Source organism: Eupeodes corollae, chromosome 1 (assembly GCF_945859685.1).
Source record: "Eupeodes corollae chromosome 1, idEupCoro1.1, whole genome shotgun sequence".
In the NCBI taxonomy this organism is placed as follows: Eukaryota; Metazoa; Arthropoda; class Insecta; order Diptera; family Syrphidae; genus Eupeodes; species Eupeodes corollae.
In genome coordinates, this window is record NC_079147.1 from 280,186,461 (window position 1) to 280,202,931 (window position 16,471).

General features: G+C 36.1%; 1 protein-coding gene across 2 annotated transcripts; it reads left to right on the forward strand.

Annotated features, from left to right (window-relative positions):
* The first annotated feature begins 10,541 nt into the window (after positions 1-10,541).
* LOC129939132 (chromatin-remodeling complex ATPase chain Iswi) lies at positions 10,542-14,225 on the forward strand. Of its 2 annotated transcripts, none has more exons than XM_056047011.1 (6): positions 10,542-10,783; positions 10,873-11,123; positions 11,186-11,440; positions 11,503-13,618; positions 13,680-13,840; positions 13,919-14,225. In XM_056047011.1, the coding sequence occupies exons 1-6, from the start codon at positions 10,721-10,723 to the stop codon at positions 14,175-14,177; spliced, it is 3,105 nt and encodes a 1,034-aa protein (XP_055902986.1). In that variant the 5' UTR covers positions 10,542-10,720; the 3' UTR covers positions 14,178-14,225. The 2 variants fall into 2 exon arrangements, with proteins under 2 accessions (XP_055902986.1, XP_055902987.1); XM_056047012.1 differs by having other exon boundaries at positions 10,542-10,771.
* Positions 14,226-16,471: the final 2,246 nt, after the last annotated feature.

A 16,471-nucleotide genomic window follows, 5' to 3' on the forward strand; every position in this document is an offset into this window, starting at 1 on the left:
GGATTCCATTGGAAGTTCCAGTTTTACAGATATTTTTAATATATTATTTTAAGGGGATGTTTACACTGAGAGAGACGGTATAGGATCTGTTTGTGGTGATACTCTTAGTGAAATTGTAAAGCACTCCATACACATTGCGTTTTTCTTTTTTAGTTCAGAGCTGAGCTCTGAGCAGAGTCTGAGCGAGCAATGTAGAGTAGATTAGAGTTCTGAGCCGAGTATGTTCAGAGCTCTCTGATTTAATTATGAAACAACTTGAGAACTATACTGTCATGATTTTAAATGTCGTCTGTTTGAATGAGTTCAAAATGTTCTTTAATCAAATTAATTAATAAAACAGTCATGGAGTTGGTCCATTTGATTCCTGAAATAAATTTGATTCATAAAAATGCTATATGCAATTAATTTTTTCTAAATTATCTTTCCTTCAACACTAAAGCAACTAGCCTCTTCCGCAATTTTTATTGTTTTGACGATCATTTTTTTTAATTTCCCGGCTTTCAAATATCAAATTGTTTTGTGTTCAGAATTTTACAGCGTTTACTCTGTTATTTTATTCTGAACTTACAGAGCGTGCTCTGAACATGTTCAGAACTAAAAAAGAAACAAGAATTCGAAGCTCTGAACGATCAGAGCTAAAAAAAAAACACAATTATTTTTTTGACAGTTCGAGCTCTGCTCTGAATTAAAAAAGAAAAACGCCAACGTTCAACTTGTCTTTCGATTTATTGTCAATTTCATGAAATCAACTCTTGTGTGGGCTTGAATTAGATTTTTTTGAAGGTTGGCCATTGAGTTGAAAGAAAATCAAAAGATTTTGATTTGATGTGACTGTCAATTTCAAACGCATTCCATCCCTTTCTTTCCAAGAAATTAAAGTGAGATAAAAAACAGACACGTGAATAATCTCAATAGAATTATCTCTGTGGTCATGTCTGATATCTCGTCTCTGGTTCCGGTGTGCTTTACTTTTTATTTGTTTGAAAAGAATAAAAATTAAAAATGACTCAAACAGCAAATAAAAAATGTTGGAAAGAATTGTTTGAACTTCTCCAGCAACATCCCACGCTTTGGAAGATAAAAAGCAATGAATACAAAAATAAACTAAAAAAAAGTCAAGCTTGAAATGTGTTGCTGGAGAAGTTCAATGAAATAGAACCCGATGGAACTCTTCAACAATTAAAAATAAAATTTCAAACATCCTACCGCCGGGAGCTGAAGCTTTCAAACAACTCCATGGAGTCAGGTGCAGAAGAAGACGACATCCACGTATCCACTTTGTGGTTCTTCGAAGACTTCGACGACTCCGGCTCCTTGCGAGACCAGGAGGAGGCATCGGAAAGTATTTCTACTCTTGATGACATGGATGAATTTAAGGTAAGTAAATACAATGGCCCTGAGTAATAAACAACTTTCTAGCTTAGATTCGATTTTTTAGTATGGGATAAACTAGACTTTAGGCCTTTTCTTATAAGAACATAGATGAAGAGCAGAAAATGTATTCCAAAAAAGCCATTGAAGAAATTTTATTTCTCGGTCAACTGAAGCTGCTGACAATTAATGCAGTGAAGACCAACACACCACACCCATCAAGATTTTTCTCGCCACACATGAGATTTTACCTTCCCCAGCTACAAGCTCTTCAAACGCTTCATTAACACCGCTGAAAATTATAAAGCTTCCAGCTTATTTTCAAGTGCCTCCTGAACAAGCTTAAGGAGGATGTTTCATCGAACAAGAGTTATATGTTGAAAATCATTACTATTAATAAAATGTAAACATGTATCGTATGTAAATATATTTATTGTGAAAGTTTAATGGAGAGTTGTGTTTATATATATGCGGAAAATTTGTTACGTATTATGTTGTCTGTTTTTGTTGAGTTTCTTGATGAGATGGGTTCAAGTCCAATCGGTTTTCTGTGGGTGTTATTGCTTCTTTTTCAAAAATTTATGTAAATAACAACAGTTTAGAACAATTTTGGTTGCCTTTTCGAGGCACAAGTTAATTGGCTTGAATAAAATTTCGAAGCAATGTGCGAGGATGCCAAACGCATTTTCTAAGTGAATTCTTGCCGAACTTAAGCATCTATTGAAATATAATTCCTGTGGAGATACTTGTTTTCCTGAATATGGCTTCATTATGTACTCCTTCAATGGGATAGCGTCATCTGGTACAAAAACATAAGGCAACTTTTCTCCACATGCAATTACCTCTTCCGCAATTGAAATGTTAAGGGTCTCCAACATTTCTGCAAATTTGGTGTATGAAAAAACTCCACCATCAGAAATTTGTCCATTTTTTCCCACGTCAACCATTCAGCCTTATTTTGACATTCTAATGAATAGCCAATTCGTTAGAATAGATCTATTCATTAGTATGAAATTTCTGTATTTTGACATTCTAACGAATAATGTTCATCATTGAATGAATACATTAAATGAACCGGAATGAACTCAAATTCGAAGTCAGCTATTTGAAGTTTCGATCTTTTTTAGTGTGACCAACTTAACAAAATTTAAAATTGTTCCACAAACTTCCAATTTCATTGAAACAATTGGATGGAAAACAAAAAATATCTTAACTTAAGAAAAATTAAATTAATAAAGTTCTAAGTGCAAGTGATGTTAATAACTTAAAAAACCATCAATTAAACTTTGAATATGGGAACATAAATTTAAGTTTATTGATATGAAAAGTAAAAAAAAATACATTACAAAATTTTGTACAGCTAACTCAGCATCCTTAAATAAAATAATTAATGTACTTATAATTCGATTTGCTTTTGTCCCACATGCATTACCAAAAAAATCTATCTTTGAAGTCTCTTTATTTGAATCACACCTGGTCACACTTCACAATTGTCAACAAGAACCAAAAAGTTACACAGTCGTTAAAATCGTTTAATCAAAGTTTATAAACTTCAAATCGGTGTAGTTTTATTATTTATTTTGGAGAAAGTAAACAGTAAACAGTTAGTTTTGTTTGTAAATTCTAATGGCGAAGAACGGGAACATGTTTTTAGAAGAAGGATTATGGACGCATCAAATCCGTTTGAGTTTGACGATTTAAAGAAAATATACCCACATACATAACTATAAAATTGATGTGAAATTTGTCTATTGCAAAAATAAATCGTGGTGACTAAATTGATTTTGTTTTGTAGATTTGTAAGGAACTTTCGCCTCAATAAACCGGCATTTAAATCTGTCTTGGATGAGCTTTCCATCGAGATACAGGGGGGAACTTCTTTTCTATACCGCCCATTTAATTGCTAGCTTCAACCTTGCCCTTTTTTGCCAAAGGAGGCTACCAATTTGGAGTCGGAAAAGATGCGACACTTAAGTTGTTCCAGTCATCGGTATCCAAATGCCTTTAAATAAACTGGAAGTAAAACTTGGCACAAAATGGATTAACTTTAAATTAAACCATTGTCCAATTTGAGTGTGACTGTGACCTTTAATTAAAATATCAACAGATTTTCATTAAAATATATTACATTTTCTTTATTTTTCGGAAAGAAACAGAACTTACATGTTTTTCTTTTAATTTCTCTCTTCAAAATGTGAACGCTTAATAAATGACGTTTGTTTCGAATGATTAGAATGTCAAAGTTTGCTTAAGTTTCGAATCAAAATGAACTTTCGAATCGTTAAAAAGTGAAAATACGCATCGTACGAATTTGAATAACTTTCGAACAAAAGAGAATGTCAAAATAAGGCTGAATTAAGAATTCACTATTTGCATTGACAACAGCCATCAGGACTTTGCTAAATGTTTTCTTATAGTTGAAGTGGTATGATCCCGAATTTGGTGGCTTCTTTATTTCGATGTGCTTGCCGTTGATAGACCCTATACAATGGGGAACCCACTTACATTGAGAAATTTGTCGGATGCAGTTTTCCATTCAACCACAGTTTTTTGTACCTAAAATTATGTAGAATTAAATCAAACAAAATACAAATATTTTCCCAGTTGCTTGAGGGGACACAGCATAGAAAAATTTGAGATCCTCCAAATCATTTCCTTTGGCAAGGTACCTTAATGTAATTAGAAGGCGTGTTTCTGGACTTATTGAATCTTGCATAAAAGTGCCTTCTTTTTTGATTAATGGAGTTACTTTACTCAGCAGTTCCTGAAAGGCTTCTGCACTCATTCTGGTAAAATTCAATATCATTTGGTTTATTTGTTTTAATTTCCATTATTAATTTTTCATTGACATTTTTTTTATCTTTTAGACACTTTTTCATCCAAATTCTTTTTAGTTTTACTTCTTCATCGTCATATAGGCACTCTGCAGTAATTATTATTGCCAATATTTTTCTTTTTTCAGACATCTTGATTCGATTAAGTGAAATTTTTTAACGAGAAAAAATGATGTTTTGGCAGTTGAAGCAGAAGTCTTTCAACAACGTTTATGTAGTGTGTGGCGAAGCATCAATTTAGTTGACAACTAAATTGACAATAAAATTGAATCGTTTATAGAGTGCTTAAGAAAAGTAGTAAAGTCAAAAGTACAGTGATGACCAAAGTGTCAGCTAAAAAGGGTCACAACAAAAATATGATAGTTCTGTTTCAATATCAATAGAGCTTCTAGAAGCTTACAAAATTTAATCTGATAAACTCAGAATAGTAATTTTTGAATTTAATGACATGGCTTGTTTGTTTTCGTGACATTGACGTATGATTGATTTTTAAGCCTGATCTTTAAACTTTTTTGTAGTTGGTTTTTTTGACAGCTGTAGCTTGATTTAATATTACTTTAGTTTGTCCTTTCATAATGAAAAGATTTACTTCTGTACAAATTATGCAGGGCTTAATTGGGTTCAAAATTGCTTAAACGTGTATTGTACAGGGTTATCCAAACGTAAATTGTTGCAAGCATCGATTCTTTTGAGGTAATTTTTTAACACTTTTTGACACATGCTTGGAGGTATCTCGGCCATAACCTTACGAACGTTGGTTTTAATGTGATTAAGAGTTAAAAGCTTATCTGAGGTATTTAACGCAGCCCCACAAAAAAGTCCAGCGGTGTCAAACATCATGATCTTGGTGGCCAGTTGATATCGCCAAGGCAAGAAATTACGTTGCCAGAAAATGTCTCTTCCAATAAAGCCATATTCGCTTGAGTTGTGTGGCATGTGGGATAGTCTTGTTAAAAATATTCTCCATATACATACATATTCTCTAAATCGTATTGCTCAATACATAAAAAATTGGTTATCATATGACCATATCTACTTCGTTGAGAATATTCAGCTGGATTTAGTTGTTGTGTGAACTGGACTTTATATAGATGTAGGTGTAGATTCAAATGCAAAATACGCCATAATGTGTCGTGACATAGTCCTAATTCCTGAGAACGACAAGGAATTTACACATTAGGGTCTTCGGCAACACTTTCACTTACAGCAACGATGTTTTCAGTGGTACGAGAAAAACGATGATACACAGGCCTTACAATGTCTGTAACTAATCCAGTCCCTTCAAATTTCTTCACAATTTTGCCAATTGCTTGCGTAGTTAGACGATTATGTAAACCATAATCTCCTCTTAGAGCACGTGGCTTTTCCTGCTACATAATCCCCTCATTTTTAGTTGGTTTCAACAATTTATTATTATGCGTTGTGCGATAGTTAAGCGATACCTTTTCGTAAATGTCAGACTTTCAACTGAAAACAAAAATTGGTTAATTAAAACCAAGTGGTTTGACAGATGTCGAGTTCCAGCCCTATACTTTCGAAACCGCAAAATGTATAACCTGTTGTGTACATCCTTTTATAAGGAATTAACCTGCAGAGAAAATAAAATATTAATAATTCCACCGTAGTTAAAGTGTCAAACAATTATAACGGTTGCAAATTCGGTCAGTACTGCACGGATAGAAAAATAAATCTACAAAGAGAACCAACTCACGAAATTTGTTCAATTTAGACCTACGAGTTTCAAGGAGAGGATTTTGCCCATTAGCATAAGCATGTGTAAGTTGTCCCATGCATTTCTTATGGAAAAGTCCGGAATCTATAAAGTTATAATGGTTTTTGGTCTCAGTTGTACACAATCAGGGCGTAAACAATATTAGGTGAACTCAACTCAAATGAATTGTGTAACTCCTTTTCAGTGAAAACTGTGTTTGAAATAATATGTTACTACCTTAGGAATACAAATTGTATGATTTTTCTGAAAATTTTAGTTATTAACAGAAAAAATGATGCATAATGTATAAGCGCACCCTAGAACCGCAATGCAAACGTGGCTATATTTGATTGGGCCCAGTTTTAAGAAATAAACAATGAGGTGAGTATTTTGAAAACTTAACAAAAATAAAAAAAAAATATTTTAAATATAAAGTAGTATTCACATGAGCGCGACCAACAAACGACGAATGAATTACAAAATGTGAGTTTATATTCGTTTGAAGACATATTTCCACACAAATTCTTAACAAAACGTAGCAATATAGTTTCTATTTGATTTATGATACATACTTTTACTTTTCAATATAATATATTAATAAATTTAAGAAAACAAATTTATTTGTCGCTAAAAATATTATAGTTGACACGAACTGTCAAACTTTATTCGCGTTCCACATTATCCACACTCGCAACGAATAAAATAATCGTGCGTACTTAACCTAAAAATCATTCTTATTTTGGTTTCGGTGGTGAATGGTGTTCGGCTGTGGCTTCATTCGCGACGAATTAAAAACTCTCATGTAAAAGAAACGTCAATATCGACGAATATTCGTTCATTCGTTGGTCGTTGGTCGTGCTCATGTGAATAGTACTTAAGTTTGTATTTATAAATTCAATTAATCATCTGATTTTTTTGTAAAAATATTATTGTTTCTGTAAAAATAGAAGAGAATAAATTGTATGTTTTAGCGAGTTATATACCTCCTAAGAGTCCATTAGAGCTTTATAACTAACATTTGCTTAATTCTAAAAATATCTTGGATAATTTAAATTTAGAACATATTATTTTTGCTGGAGATTTCAACCTAGGAAATATAAACTGGAGTCTAGACTCTGATGATAAATATTTAATTCCGTTTAATATAACAAATGAAATTGAAATAACAGTCATTAATTTTTTAAGTCAGTATGATCTAATACAAATAAATTTTCAATTAAATAATCTAAATCGCATTCTAGATCTTATATTTGTAGACAAGGAATATCTTATTTATGTGGAAAAGTCTATTTTTCCTTTAGTGGAAAATTCAATTCATCATCTGGCATTAGAAGGTGATTTTATCTTTTATAGTTATTTGAAAAATGAAAATGAATCTAATACTATTGTTTATGATTATAAAAATGCTAACTTTGATGCAATGATTGAGTATTTGTTATCGTTTTCGTGGCAAATTATACTCAGCGATTCTAATTTAGATAACAATTACGCAATTTTAACAAATATTTTAAATAATGCAGTTGAAAAGTATGTACCAACGAAATATTTAAAAACAAATTCTAACCCTGCCTGGTATAATAGAAGACTAACTAATCTCAAAAATCAAAAGAATAAAGCAAAAAATAATAAAGAAAATCTAAGTTTAAAATAAATAAATCAACAGTCCATTGAGAACCAAGGCCTAGTGACTTACAACTCTCAACCATTCCTGTGTTCGAGTAATGTTGTCAGGAATGGAGGGGACCTACAGTTTTTATGCCGACTCCGAACGGCTAATTTTGAGAAAGCTCTTTTTCATGACAATAGTTACTCTTGGAGAATTTGTCAATTTCTACATCGTAACTACATTCTTTCAATTGAAAACGAACTCAAATGCAATAGCAAACGTGTTTGGTATTTCTTAAACTCCAAACGTAAATCTTTTGGGCTGCCTAGCTGCATGAAGTATCTAGACACAACTACCAGTGAAGTTTCTGAAATTTGCAACTTATTTGCGAGATATTTTCAATCTGTTTATTCTTCAGAAACTGTTACAAATTACGATCTTCCATCAGGCTTAAGCAAATGCGTTGACATTGGTTCACTTGTCTTATGTCAAAATGAAATAGAGGAGGCTTAATTGAATTTAGATTTAAATAAAAGTGAAGGCCCGGACAAAATTCCACCTTTTCTACTAAGAAAATGTGCAATTGCGTTAGCTCAGCCACTAACAAACATTTTTAATATTTCTTAAGCTACAGGCCAATTTTTGAAAACCTGGAAAATCTCATTTTTATCCCCTATTTTTAAATCGGGATCAAAACAAGAGGTCACAAACTATAGACCAATCTGCAAGCTATCTGCTATACCAAAATTATTTGAAAAAGTGGTGTATAACAAAATTTCGTCTTTAATCCAAGAAAAGATATCAGTGTTCCAACACGGTTTTGTAGTAGGTAAATCTACTGCAACTAACTTAACTATTATAGTGAATGCAATCATAAATAATATTTCGAACCGATATAATTTTTACCGACTTTGACAAAGCATTTGATAGTGTCAATCACAAAATTCTACTCCACAAATTTTTAATAACCTTCATTTGAACGTAGAAAAATGTCAAATACTATAGTGTTTCAGGATTCTTAATCCAATTGTCTTTGATTTAAATATCAATAACATAATTCTAACAAGGGAAAATCAAAAAAAGACTTGGGAGTAATCCTAGATGTTAATCTGTCGTTCCTTCCTCATTATGATTACTTGATCAATAAAGCGAATCAGATGCTGGGTTTTATAAAAAGAAATACCAGAGAATTTACTAATTCATTCACTTTATTATCTCTTTATAACTCCCTGGTAAGATCAGTACTTAAGTATTGGAATCCTTATTATGCAAATACATCAGAAAGAATTGAAAAAATTCAAAGAAATTTTACACGTTATGCTTTTTTCAAGTTAAATTGGAGAATAGTAACACCTTCTTATAAAACCAGATGCCTGTTGTTTGGAATAAAAACGCTAGAAGCTCGTCGTAAATACTTTTCAATTATGTTTGTTCGGGATATCATTACAAATCATGTTAATTGTCCACCTCTAGCAGCTCTAGTCCATGAGGGTAATGCTCCTCTAAGAATTACACGAGAACGGTTTTTAATTTATGAGCAGTTTCACCGCACAAACTATGGACGCAATGAACCCATTTCTCGTTGCATCAGAGAAAACAATTTAGTTTGCTCTGGGATAAACTTTTATATGGATTGCACCAGAGAAACTTTTAAATCAATAGTCTTAAACAAAATTTAAATATTGTTATTTATTACGCATGTATACCATTTTTTATTATTTAATAATAGATTACCTATGTAAATCAATTAAATGTAATTTGAATTGTATATACCCACCTACAAAAATGTAACTAAATTTTTAATTATGTATCTTAGCCTGTAAGAGTACAATATGCTCTGATTGATGAATAATAATACATAAATAAATAAATACAAAATAAATAAAAATAATGTGGATGCTGAAAAAGAAGTGGAATCTATCGGGGAATAGAAAAAATCAAACGATAAATTCCTACTCTAGCAAATGTCTAAGAACATCTAGAATGACGGATATCTGAGTATAATGATTAGAAACGGCCAAAAGATTATATTTCGCATCTCCTAAGTGAAGGGTTTTCTCCAACGACGCCCACCAGAAGAAATACTTGAACAAGCCAATTTACTTAAAGAATCTCTAATTGAATGTCTTGTTTTGCAAAATCGAAATTGTAAAACTGTCTTTTTTGACAAGTTACAAGAATTCCATAATTTGTTCTTGTAACACAAAATTTCTCTTCTTTCTCTCTTGGTATGTATGTTTCTCTATGAGTGTACGAGCGCGCCATAATATTAATTTCGACATTATCACTGTACAAATAGTAACAGTGCTTAAAATCGCTCTAATCACAAATTCTTGTGAAAGATCAAAAATCATATTTGGCCTAATTACAATAGTTAAAGTGTCAAAAAATCACTGTAAAAAGTGTTACAAAATTACTCATTTATTAGATCAAAGAACCAATTTAAGTTGATTGGTCTCTTCTGCCATATAAATTGATTTAAAACTATTTCCATATTTTTGAATAAGCTTGGCAGCAAACTTTAACCACCTCAACAAAAAGGGTGAAGCTTATAATTCAAAAACGCATGAAGCAGAAACTTTCATTAAAAACGAGATTTTTAAACAAAGGACGTCCACAATAGTGAAGCGCGACAAGAATTGAATCTGCACAGCATCAAGTCAAAAGCATTCAACTTGAGCAATCAACTGTCCATATAAACGATACATATGTCAAAAATATGCCCATCATGACGTCAAAAGCCCAACTTCACATTGTAGGGCTGTATGTTGTTTTCGTACTTTTCAGCTTTGACAGTATCACAAGTTTCAGCTTCAGCTCACCATTATGTTTAGCGAGTATATTAGTTGTCATTCTAAGCACAGTTGAAAATTGTCACTTGGCCCAATCGTGGTGAATTTATTATGTTATTTCACCACATGGAATTGATATTACCATTTCCTTTTCTATTTTCCAATGAAATGGAAAGATTTTGCGTTTCTGTTCAAAAATTGTATGAAAAAGCAACACAAAGAGGAAAAGACAAAAATCGAGGTTTGCGCGTTTGCCGCTTCGCTTCGAAAAGCTGTGCATATTTTATTTTATGTCAACTTACAAAGAACAATCGCTCGTATTTATGAAATAAAACTATTACCGTGTTATTCATTATTTGTTTACAATTCTATTTGTTAAAAGTTAATAAATATATTTTCTAATAAAATGTCTAACGAAGAAGAAACACCTAATCTGGCCGAAGCCAATGAGAATTCGGTGAGTGAAAATGTATACTAACCTACTCATGACGACTAATAAAATAGCGTCTGGCGTCTTGAGAGCTAAAAAAACTACAATTTCACAATTTTGCTTTTCAGAATGAAACAACTTCGGAGGAGACAAACTCGTCCGCCGAGAAGGAAGTCGAGTTTGATAATAAAATTGAGACAGATCGCAGCAAAAGATTCGACTTTTTGCTGAAACAAACTGAAATCTTCACCCATTTCATGACAAATAGCGCCACCAAAAGTCCAACAAAATCCAAAGCCGGTCGCCCGAAGAAGCCGAAAGATCCAAAGGCAAAAGACGCCAAGTGTGAAGATGGTGGAAAGGACAAAGAAGGTGCCGAGTAAGTTTCTTTTGATTTTGTTTTGTTTCATTCATAAACTAAAAAAAAAACGTGTACCGTAGTCATCGTCATCGCAAAACAGAGCAGGAAGAAGACGAAGAACTTCTGGCAGAAGATTCACATTCCAAGGACGTGTTTCGGTTCGAATCGTCTCCAAGTTACATCAAAAATGGCGAGTTGAGGGACTACCAAGTCCGAGGTCTGAATTGGATGATCTCGTTGTATGAGAATGGCATCAATGGAATCCTCGCCGATGAGATGGGTCTGGGAAAAACCCTCCAAACTATCTCACTTCTCGGTTATCTCAAGCATTTCAAGTAAGTACAACGGCGAGGTGTCTTTTATGGGCACCTTTTTTATAATTCTTCTGTCCTTCTAGAAACCAAGCTGGACCACATATTGTTGTTGTACCAAAATCCACACTCCAGAACTGGGTGATTGAATTCAAAAAGTGGTGTCCCTCGTTGCGCGCCGTCTGTCTCATTGGTGACCAAGAAGCTCGTAATGTGTTCATTCGTGAGGTCTTGATGCCCGGCGAATGGGACGTTTGTGTCACCTCATACGAAATGTGTATTCGTGAGAAATCAGTATTTAAAAAGTTCAACTGGCGTTACATGGTCATTGACGAGGCCCATCGTATCAAGAACGAAAAGTCCAAACTCTCGGAAATTCTGCGTGAGTTCAAGACAGCCAATCGTCTGCTCATCACGGGTACTCCGCTTCAGAATAATCTGCACGAGTTGTGGGCTTTGTTGAATTTCCTGCTGCCTGATGTCTTCAACAGCTCCGAGGATTTCGACGCCTGGTTCAACACCAACACGTTCTTTGGGGATAATGCGTTGGTTGAACGTCTGCACGCTGTGTTGAAACCCTTCTTGCTGCGTCGTCTCAAATCCGAGGTGGAAAAGAGGCTAAAGCCGAAGAAAGAAATCAAGATATTCGTGGGCCTGTCGAAGATGCAACGCGAATGGTACACTAAAGTCCTCATGAAGGACATTGATGTGGTCAACGGAGCCGGTAAAGTGGAGAAGATGCGTCTGCAGAATATTCTCATGCAGCTACGTAAGTGCACCAATCACCCGTATCTCTTTGACGGAGCCGAACCTGGCCCACCATACACAACCGACATGCATTTGGTGACGAATGCCGGCAAAATGGTCATTCTGGACAAGTTGTTGCCCAAGCTGCAGGAGCAGGGCTCGAGAGTACTTATTTTCAGTCAGATGACACGTATGTTGGACATTCTGGAGGATTACTGTTTGTGGAGAGCCTACCAGTACTGTCGCTTGGACGGCCAGACACCTCACGAAGACAGAAACAGACAAATTCAGGAATACAACGCCGATAACAGCTCCAAGTTTGTATTCATGTTGTCCACACGTGCTGGAGGTCTGGGTATTAATTTGGCCACAGCCGATGTGGTAATCATCTACGATTCGGATTGGAATCCTCAGATGGATTTGCAGGCCATGGACAGAGCTCATCGTATCGGTCAGAAGAAGCAGGTACGCGTGTTCCGTTTCATCACCGAGAACACCGTCGAGGAGAAGATCGTCGAACGTGCCGAAGTGAAGTTGAGGTTGGATAAGATGGTCATTCAGCAGGGTCGATTGGTGGACAACCGGACGACACAAATGAACAAGGACGAAATGTTGAACATCATTCGTTTCGGTGCCAACCATGTGTTCGCTTCGAAGGATTCAGAGCTGACAGACGAGGACATTGACACGATCCTAGAACGCGGCGAAGCTAAGACCAACGAACAGAAGGCCCAATACGACGAGTTGGGCGAGAGCTCCCTGCGTAACTTCACAGTCGAAAACAATGGCGAGGGCGCATCGAGTTCGGTGTATCAATTCGAGGGCGAAGATTACCGAGAGAAGCACAAGCTGAATGTGGTGGGAGCGTGGATAGAGCCGCCGAAGCGTGAGCGTAAGGCAAACTATGCTGTCGATGCTTACTTCCGTGAGGCTCTGCGGGTGTCGGAGCCAAAGGCACCGAAAGCACCTCGACCACCGAAACAACCAATTGTCCAGGACTTCCAGTTCTTCCCACCAAGACTGTTCGAGCTTCTGGATCAGGAGATCTACTTCTATCGAAAGTCGCTCAACTACAAGGTTCCCAAGAATCCAGAGCTCGGTTCGGAGGCATCGAAGGCACAGCGTGAAGAACAACGAAAAATCGACGAAGCCGAGGCCTTGACGGAGGAGGAGATCTTAGAGAAAGAGACATTACTGACACAAGGATTCACTATGTGGACTAAGCGAGATTTTAATCAGTTCATAAAGGCCAACGAGAAGTATGGACGCGATGACATCGAGAATATTGCTAAAGACGTCGAGGGTAAGACTCCGGAGGAGGTAATTGAATACAATGCGATATTTTGGGAGCGGTGTCATGAGTTGCAGGACATTGAGCGTATTATGGGACAAATTGAGAGGGGCGAGGCTAAAATACAGAGACGATTGTCCATCAAAAAGGCTCTCGATCAGAAGGTAAAGGTTTTCAACTGCAATTAAGGCTATGAGGGTTTGTAAACTGTGTCTCCCTTTTCAGATGGCCCGTTATCGAGCACCATTCCATCAATTGCGTCTGCAGTACGGAAACAACAAGGGCAAAAACTACACCGAGAATGAGGATAGATTCTTGGTTTGCATGCTTCACAAACTGGGCTTCGACAAGGAGAATGTTTATGAAGAACTCCGTTCAGCTATACGGTTAGTGTTGGTGTTTCTTCCATCTTAATATTTCTATTCCATTGATTTCATTGATTTATGTACCCTTTTTTCTTACAGTTTATCACCACAATTTCGGTTTGATTGGTTCATCAAATCGAGGACAGCCCTTGAATTGCAAAGACGTTGCAACACTTTGATCACACTTATCGAGCGTGAAAACTCCGAATTGGAAGAGAAGGAAAGACAAGAGAAGAAACGAAAGGCAACTAAAGGACAAGGAACACCCCAACAAACACCAACGGCATCAAAGTCAAATCAAAAACGTAAAGCCGAAGTTATTTCAACGGAGAAAGCATCAAAGAAGAAAAAGAAGTAAACAAACTAAAATTTTAACTAAACAGTAAAATAAAAGAACAAACTTGAACTTTGGTTTTCTTCTTCATACTCCTCAAAATATTGTCATTCATTTTCTTTTTATACTCAGTCAGTGTCTACCCTAATTTAAGTTATTGTTAAACAAAAAGAAGAAAGAAAAAATCTCGCACTTAATCTGGTTATAATTATAATATTTAAATTACGATTAAAAAGACAAAATATGTAATAATTAAATATTTTAAAGAACTGCTGCTTTAATTGAAGGTTCTTACGAACATTCAATCAATCGCTGGATATAACCATTTTCTGGAATAAAATTAACAGATTTATCAACCGACTATAATTTTGTTGTCTTTATTTTTATTCACTTGGAAAAAGATAAAACTACTTTTGTTTAGGGATGTTGACGAAAAATGACCAGTTTGGGAAAAATATGGTTAAATCCAATTTTAGAATCAATTAAATCCTTATAAAAGCTTTGGACGTTTTCATAAACGTCTGCCTAAGTTAAAAATGCGTTAAACATGAATTCAGGTCTGGAAAAAGTTCATTATGGAGGACGGAATTCTTTAAAATTAGGAAAGTTGAAACATTGTTTTCCTTTGACATCCTTGTTATCAAAATAAATCTCAGTGGATCTTTATGAACATTTAATGTTCAAATGGTAGACACGTGCATTCAAGAGGACACAAGCGTCCACATTTTTTTCTCAAAACCCACCTCTGTTTATTAACTCCTACTCTCACCTCCTGCCGGTGAACATCGGGTGCCTAGAGAGGTGTTTCCACCTGGAATCAACGGTGGCGTCTACAGTTCCAGTAAGGTTGAACTACTTAGAGAACACCTTATAGAGGTTCTACGTTCTACGATAAATTCGGAGCCCATGCCTATAAGGAGCGTTATACTGATGATCTGGCCCTCCAGGTTGGGGGTTGTGCCGTCGGGGTGACTTTCTGGCCACGTAAAACATCGTAGTTGCGAAGCACCAACAAGCCTCGGATACGGACGGATTTAGTGTTGACAACCCAAGCATACGAAATAAGGACAACGAACTTCGGATCTGTACGTGGAATAATAAATGCCTTAACAGACCACGTGCAGCCGAACAATTAGCGGAAGCCCTAAACTGCTGCAAGGCAGATATTACCGCCATCGAAGAAGTGCGATGGGATGGACCGGGCAAACGCAAACTAAAAGACTGCGATGTAGGTATACTACGGCGACTGCTACCGAGAACAAAGTGTGGATTTGTTATTGGAACTAGACTCAGGCGAAAAGTCTTGAGTTTCAACAGTGTGAGTGAGCGCATCATGACAATCCGAAATCATGACGGAGAAAGATGAACACACCACAAGACAAGACTTGTGAGTAGTGCCCTGGCTATTTCATAAAAATCAACTATCAACCAGATTAACCGCATTGTGATCGACGCACGACACTTCTCTAGTATACAGGGTGTCCGAACATTCCGAGGGGCCAACATTGACTCGGACCAATACCTTGTTGTAGTCAAGGTACGGCTACGGATATCCCAATCCAAGCCAAAACAAGGAATTACTGTGAGAAGTTTCGACTTAAGACGGCTACAATCGCAAGAGATTGCCATGTCCTTCTCCGATCGACTCTCTAATAACGTCTTAAGGAGTCCTATGCTTTAGTATTAAACTCCAAAAGCACATTGCCTTGCAGCCATCAGAGATGGCGCCTTTGATGTGCTAGGTTTCAAACGGCCACCACAGTGAAACCCCTGGTTTGACGATGAATGCCGGCAAGCGCACGCAGCGAAACCACAGGCATATAAAACGGCGCTGCACAGGAGGGCCAGAGCTGCTCGCGAGCTCTACGAACAGAAGAGGAGAGAGGAACACCAGCTTCTTAGATGAAAAAAAGAGAGCATGACAAGCACGCGATCGAGGAAATAGCGAAATGTCACAACAGGAATGAGGTTCAAAAATTTTACCAAAAGGTAAAAAAAGCTCCCAACAGAAGAACCGCAGTCTATGTTGAGAATATGGAAAGACCACTTCTCCAAATTATATAACGGCGCTACAGAACCGAATTCCGCTGTAAAGGAGATAGAACCACTCAACCTAGGCGACGCAGATCAACAATTCCGCCTTTCTGACCTAGACGAAGTGAAGATACCTATAACTAAGCTGAAGTCACACAAAGCTGCTGGAGCTGACAGCATTGCCTCCAAACTATTTAAAGCAGAAGGCGATGACTTGGTAGGGAGCATGCACCAACTCATCTGCAAAATATTTTCGGAAGAAAGCATGCCCGTTGAGTGGAATC